Source organism: Anguilla anguilla, chromosome 2, assembly GCF_013347855.1.
Source record: "Anguilla anguilla isolate fAngAng1 chromosome 2, fAngAng1.pri, whole genome shotgun sequence".
NCBI lineage: Eukaryota > Metazoa > Chordata > Actinopteri > Anguilliformes > Anguillidae > Anguilla > Anguilla anguilla.
In genome coordinates this window covers 64,161,214-64,167,610 of record NC_049202.1, presented here as the reverse complement: position 1 = coordinate 64,167,610, position 6,397 = coordinate 64,161,214, and the positions used below count along the sequence as shown (strand labels likewise).

Genomic DNA, 6,397 nt, shown 5'->3' with positions numbered 1-6,397 from the left:
TTCGCACAGCCCTGCTTCAAGCTCAGATGTGCCCATCTTCTGTTTGGGCTGGCATGCCCGCTGAACTTGCTCTCCGGGTGATAGACGTGTGCTCGCACGTGGGGGGGGGGGGGGGGGGGTTTGGGGTGCGTTCTTCAGTCGCTCGTAAATCATTTTTGAGGCGATCGCCCTGCCCTGAGGACGCAGGGGAGGATCGCGCGCGGAAGATGACTGGGAGAAGGAGGGATGGGTGGAGGCAGCGAGAGAGAGAACTGCGTCACGTCACTCCATCTTCTGTCCTTCGCCCGACCCCAGCTGAGGTTCGTGAGAATAGCAGCACTCGTCGCCGCGGTTACATGTGCCCTGCGGAGAAACGAGAGGGGGGAAGAGGGAAGAGGGGAGGGGTAGAGGGCTGTCGTTTTCAGTTCTACAAATGCTTTTATTTAACTGTAAGCCATTCTTTTTAGCAATATATAATTGTAATCCTTATTATTTTCACCCAGTCATGCCTGTTATACCACATGTCACAGTTACTTTTTATATGTCATACGTATAAATGCAACAGCTGTGCTGTGCTGTGTTAAAGTACGAGAGCTGTGCTGTGCTGTGCTGTGTTACAGCTGTGTTGCAGGCACTGTGCACGCAGTAAAGTGTCTGTACCTTTCTGAACTTTTTGCAGGGGAAGTTCTTGAGTTGGGAGGCGTCAGTGACCGGAGCCTTCCTCTTATTCTGGAACTGTTTCCTCTTGTCCTCCAGTGTTGAGGAAATCCCCCCGCTGATGGGGGGCAGGAGAGAGAGAGAGGGAGAAAAAGAGAGAGAGAAAAGGCTTTTAGAAGAGCTCTCCCGTAAAAAAAGAGGGCCAGACTGATAGAGGGATGCTGAAGGAGGCTGGTGGTGTGGGCTGACGGGTGGGGGGGGGGTGCTGGCTCACCTTCCCTTGGCGCGGGCTTTGGGCCCCCAGTTGGCCTGCGGGTTCTCCTGGTAGCGCGTGAGGTGGCGGCGGCGGGACTGGGGGTTGGCGTCCTCCCGCACATCGAAACACGCCTGCAGCCTGCAGGGGGCGGGGCCAAAGGAGGGCGGGGTTTACTCACAACACACAGTCAATCAAATACCCATGACCAAGTGACATGACACAGTGTGTGAAAACCAGGGTCCTCCACCAGCCACTGTGGCAGGTAGAACATTTCTACCAGTCACTCAGAATTTTTACCTTCTGAAAACAGTAGAATTACAAACACAGACCCTTATAACATCATGACTTTGCTCGCTCTTGTTGGAGGCCAGCTCCCGGTGCAAAACATGGCCATGTCCTCATCATAACCCAGCCAGTCACATATTTCCCCTTTTTCAAAAATGATCAATTTTTCACAGAAGTACATCTTTTTCTGGAGGCTGAATTTAGCCAACTATTACTAAAAACTTACTAAAAAATAAGCCCCCTTCCCCCAAACTCTACTGCACACTGCATTGCGCTTTTCTTAAGTGCCTTACAAAATGCACTTATGTGGGCTTCTATAAAGACAAACTACATGCATTATTACACCCTTCCCTTTTTATCATGTTTTATGTCAGCTTTAAGGACTACGCATTCTAACGACTACAGATTCCAATCTTCAATGCTGTGAGCAGAATTTATACACAGCACAGGACAGGCTCTGTGGTGTGCTTAACACGGATGAAGCAAAGGAACAGTGGATGAAGCACAGATGAAGCAAAGATACCGTGGATGAAGCACAGATGAAGCAAAGGAACAGCAGATGAAGCATAGATGAAGCAAAGGAACAGCGGATGAAGCACTGATGAAGCAAAGGAACAGTGGATGAAGCACTGATGAAGCAAAGGAACAGCGGCTGAAGTAAAGGAGCAGCGGATGAAACAAAGGAGCAGCGGATGAAGCAAAGGAACAGCGGATGAAGCAAAGGAACAGCGGATAAAGCACTGATGAAGCAAAGGAACAGTGGATGAAGCACTGATGAAGCAAAGGAACAGCAAATGAAGCAAAGGAACAGTGGATGAAGTAAAGGAACAGCGGATGAAGCAAAGGTACAGTAGATGAAACAAAGGAACAGTGAATGAAGCCCTGATGAAGCACAGGAACAGGGGATGAAGCACAAGAACAGTAGATGAAGTAAAGAAACAGTGGATGAAGCAAAGGAACAGTGGATGAACAGGGGATGAAGCACAGGAACAGCGCCTCACTGCTTCTCCGTCTGCACTCACGTGGGCTCAGCGGACAGGATGCGGAACGCCGGGCTGGTCTCTGACAGCCTCTCTCTCTTCACGGGGTTGCACTTCTCCTGAGGAGACGCACGAGAAACAGGATCCTGAACACAGGCCAGGACACAGTTGCAAACGCAGGCCCAAGCGGGTCCACCCACGGCCATGCACACACAAAGTGGGCTGCAAAGTTCCGTAAGCATAACCCTGAAGCACAGGCCAAGGCACAGTCATAAACACAGTGTCAAACACAATTTAAAAACACAATACACAGTCTAACAATGCCCGAAACACACTGCGCCCCGTCTGTGTGAACGGCACCGTCCGGAGGCCCAAAGCGGCCTTACCCAGCAGCGCATGATGTCCCAGAGCACCGCGGGGGGGGCGTCGGTCTTGAGGGCGTTCTTGCAGGCGTGGGAGAGGGACACTCTGAAGCCAGCGTGGAGCAGAGCAGACCTGCAGGGACACGGAGCACAGCAGCACTCACAACACTGCCTGCTGCTACCGGCACAGGCAGGAGGCTGTGGCATGGACAGGCTGGGCTGGGTTGTACTGTGCTGTACTGTGCTGTGTTGTGCAGTTCTGTTACCTGAACTGCAGCAGTGGGGGGGTATTGCAGTGCATGGTGCTGCTCAGGTTGTCCAGGGTGTAGTAAAGAGGCACATCTTCCAGCTCCTGAAAAACACACATGCACACACGTACGTACGCACGCACGCGCACACACACACACACGTTGGGATTTGGTCTGGTGTTTGCACTGGTCCGCAGAGCGCTGGTCTTTTAAAGCTCTCTGCCCTTCCACCCAGCTACAGGCAGAGAGTCACCGCTGCTGATCTCCCAAACTGCTCATCATCTCATTACCTCCGTGATCATGCTGAGCATTCCCTCAATCCGCCGGGACGTCCCAAACCGAGACGGGTTCCCCGACACCGCCGACAGGACCTTCTGCACAAACTGGGTATTGTGGAGGGGCTCTGCCCAAATTGGACCCCCTAACTACAGAAACGGGGGAGGAGGGGGAAGCATGGGGAGGGGGGCAGGAGGAAGAGGGAGACACCGTGGTCACAATTAAGAACGCACGATACAAACATGAATACAAGGCTACCAAACGGTTAAAGTTTCTTTAAGACATGGCAAATGGGTTCAGAAGAAGTTTATGAACCGGGGTGGGGGGGGGGGGGGACTGACCTGATGCCTGTGGCCGCAGTGTTCACACTCAGGGCCAACGGGGGGTCCCGTGGCTGCAGAGTACTTCATGCTGAAACACACCAAACCCACAGACGGGACACCACGTCAGCGCCCCAGCGCCACCAAACACCAGAACCGCACACATTACACAGCCCCAACAATGGAGGAGCAGAGGGAGGGGGAGAAAGAGAGAGTAACGGCAAGGAGGAGAGGAGAGGGGGAGAAAGAGAGAGAGAGACAGAGTAACAGTGAGAAGAGAAGTAACAGTGAGGGTGAGGAGGAGAGGGACAGAAAGAGAGAGGAGTGAGAGAGAAAGGGGTACAGAGAGAGAAACAGAGATAGAGAGAGAGAAGGAGGGGTACAGAGAGAGAAACAGAGAGATAGAGAGAGTGAAGGATGGGTACAGAGAGAGAGAGAGAGTAACAGAGAGGGTGCCATACTGTTTTCCCTGGCTGACGCGCTTGCCCATTCTCTGCAGGTGGAAGGAGCCACAGCCCACACAGTTATACAGCAGGGCCTGCTTACTGCAACACAGGCACAGGGTTAAACAGCTTACACAGCAGGGCCTGCTTACTGCAACACAGGCACAGGGTTAAACAGCTTACACAGCAGTCACCCTCACCTTTTAACTGTGAAGCCCCCAGTCGGTCCTATCACAACTTCATGCTAACATGACTCCACTTGCACTGCTTGGAAATGCAGTAAAAACAACTAAACATATTCTAGAGCACCAATCAAAGCTGGACACCTTCAAAAGCGCCCAGTTAACCAATCACACTGAAAATATTTCAAGCAATGTAGTGAAACATATGTATCATTACATTTCAAAAAAAGTCTTCATATTTATAATATACTCCAATATACTATTAAGAGTCTCCACTGTCCTAAATATTTTACAATGATGACATATATATGCAAAATACTACTGCTAAAATATTATACTAACACTACCAGAAGCCCATTGAGGGGTTGTATGGATATCCCTGCGCAGCGATTGGCTGATTCGTTCTGACCCACTGCGCGTGGAGCTGAAGTACCTGGCCGAGTTCTTAACCTTGGCCTGGCCCGAGAACACCCTGGCGAAGACGCGGATGTAGAAGTCGGCGCTGACGCTGAGGAGGGGCTCGATGTAACGCTGGTACACCCCCGCCCTCTGGTCCAGACTGTGCAGGATGATACGCAGCGCCTGGAGAAACCCAACACCGCGTTAAGGCAGTCAACACACCGCACAAACACTCATGGACACGCAGAAACACCATGTTAGACAGTCAACACACCGTCCAAACAACGTTAGACGCATCACACAGACACGTGCGCACACAAACCCCTGAGGATTACAAGTGCGGTATGCTGATTTACAAACACCACTGACCGTCTCCCTCTCTCTCTCACACTCACACACACACACACACACACACACATATAGAGGTCAATGAAATAGAAGAGTTAGGTAGCATGCAAGCCCCAGTCTGCCTGCCCACCAGAGCACACACAGCAGTGTGAGAGTGCCGCAGTGCGTCAGGCACGGCCAGTGCGCGCTCACCATCTCATGGCAGTACTTGGCCTTGATGGACACGGAGCCGTATTTACTGTAGCAGGTCTCGCCGCTGTTCCCCGCCATCACCGCCATGTCCGTGCAGGTCACACACAGCAGGCCTGAGAGACAGAGGGGATCGGTGAGCTGCTGCTCTGACAGGGACGGACAGAGAGCGAGATGGGTGGGGGACACAGACTGAGCAAGAAATTCAGTAAAACTTCAAAGAAAAAAACCAAACGAAAATGTACACTTTTTAAAGACTGTGTGTGTGTGTGTGTGCGTGCGTGCGTGCGTGCGCGCGCGCGTGCGAGTGCGCGCGCGTACTCATGCGTGCATGTGTCTGTGTGAGCGCCTGTGTGTATGTGTCTGTGTATTTCTACCATTTGACAGACACTCCAGCAGACTGACCTCCCTCACTGACGGCCTGCACAGCAGCATCAAGGAAGGGGGCGGGGCTGCCGTACGGATCCAGGTCGATGACATCATAGCGGTCCTTGCGTCCGCGGGCTTCGTACATCAGCATGCTGAGAAAACAAAAGCGGAAATGCCGACTCTGGGAAAACCACGCCGGGGGCCACTAAAGCAGGCACAGGCTGAGACACCGCCCACAAACCCCCCGCTGTCATTAAAGCAGACCGCCATTATCACAGGGAAGCCCCCACTGTCATTAAAGCAGACCGCCATTATCACAGGGAAGCCTCCGCTGTCATTAAAGCAGACCGCCATTATCACAGGGAAGCCCCCACTGTCATTAAAGCAGACCGCCATTATCACAGGGAAGCCTCCGCTGTCATTAAAGCAGACCGCCATTATCACAGGGAAGCCCCCGCAGGGTGAACGGGCTTGGCACGCGGGCCCCGCCCGGCGTACCTGGCGTCCCGCTGGCTGGCCTGCAGCAGGTGCGAGACGCCGTTGTGCTGCGCGTTGCGGGCGATGAGGGCGGCGGCGCGGGCAGAGAAGTCGTTGGCCGTGACGCTCCGCAGGCCGGGGACCTCCAGGGCGAAGCGGACGGAGCGCAGGCCGGACGCGGCCAGACCCTCCAGCACACGCAGCCCACGCTGTGGAGATGCACACACGCACATGCACACACACGCGCACACACACACGCTCGTCAGCACTTACAGAGCACATCACAGAGACAGCGCAACACACCCAAGCCACACTCCCCCACTCTCAATACACCAATACTGTGCATCATTACTACATCCACACACAGTCTGTACAGTGATGAGCAACAGTGAGGCTTCAAGACCTGTATAATGGGTGGCCCTACAATGTGCTATCAATCAATGACTTGCACAGACCAATGGGAAGTCTCCACAGGGAGAAAAAAATAATAATTTTTTTGGAGTCACTGATAAAATGTATTAGTTCCACCCACTATGGGATATAGGAAGCCTTAGTCTACCGTTGCCTATCATTCTATCTATCATTCTATCATTCCTTAACATGTACACCCCCCCCCCCCCACCCAAT

General features: G+C 52.8%; 1 protein-coding gene across 2 annotated transcripts in view; it reads right to left on the bottom strand.

The window, feature by feature from the left end:
• Positions 1 to 184: 184 nt before the first annotated feature.
• Positions 185 to 6,397, bottom strand: part of trmt1 (tRNA methyltransferase 1) — an 8,020-nt gene continuing 1,807 nt past the window's right edge. For both annotated transcript variants that reach the window (XM_035405207.1, XM_035405208.1), the window contains exons 4-16: positions 5,792 to 5,979; positions 5,330 to 5,445; positions 4,928 to 5,040; positions 4,422 to 4,570; positions 3,825 to 3,908; positions 3,385 to 3,454; positions 3,058 to 3,192; positions 2,786 to 2,871; positions 2,544 to 2,652; positions 2,200 to 2,276; positions 911 to 1,030; positions 640 to 754; positions 185 to 342 (exon numbers count right to left, since the gene is read on the bottom strand). In XM_035405207.1, the coding sequence (XP_035261098.1) occupies positions 262 to 342; positions 640 to 754; positions 911 to 1,030; positions 2,200 to 2,276; positions 2,544 to 2,652; positions 2,786 to 2,871; positions 3,058 to 3,192; positions 3,385 to 3,454; positions 3,825 to 3,908; positions 4,422 to 4,570; positions 4,928 to 5,040; positions 5,330 to 5,445; positions 5,792 to 5,979 (1,443 nt within the window). In that variant the 3' untranslated portion in view covers positions 185 to 261. The remainder of the gene's footprint in view (positions 343 to 639; positions 755 to 910; positions 1,031 to 2,199; positions 2,277 to 2,543; positions 2,653 to 2,785; positions 2,872 to 3,057; positions 3,193 to 3,384; positions 3,455 to 3,824; positions 3,909 to 4,421; positions 4,571 to 4,927; positions 5,041 to 5,329; positions 5,446 to 5,791; positions 5,980 to 6,397) is intronic.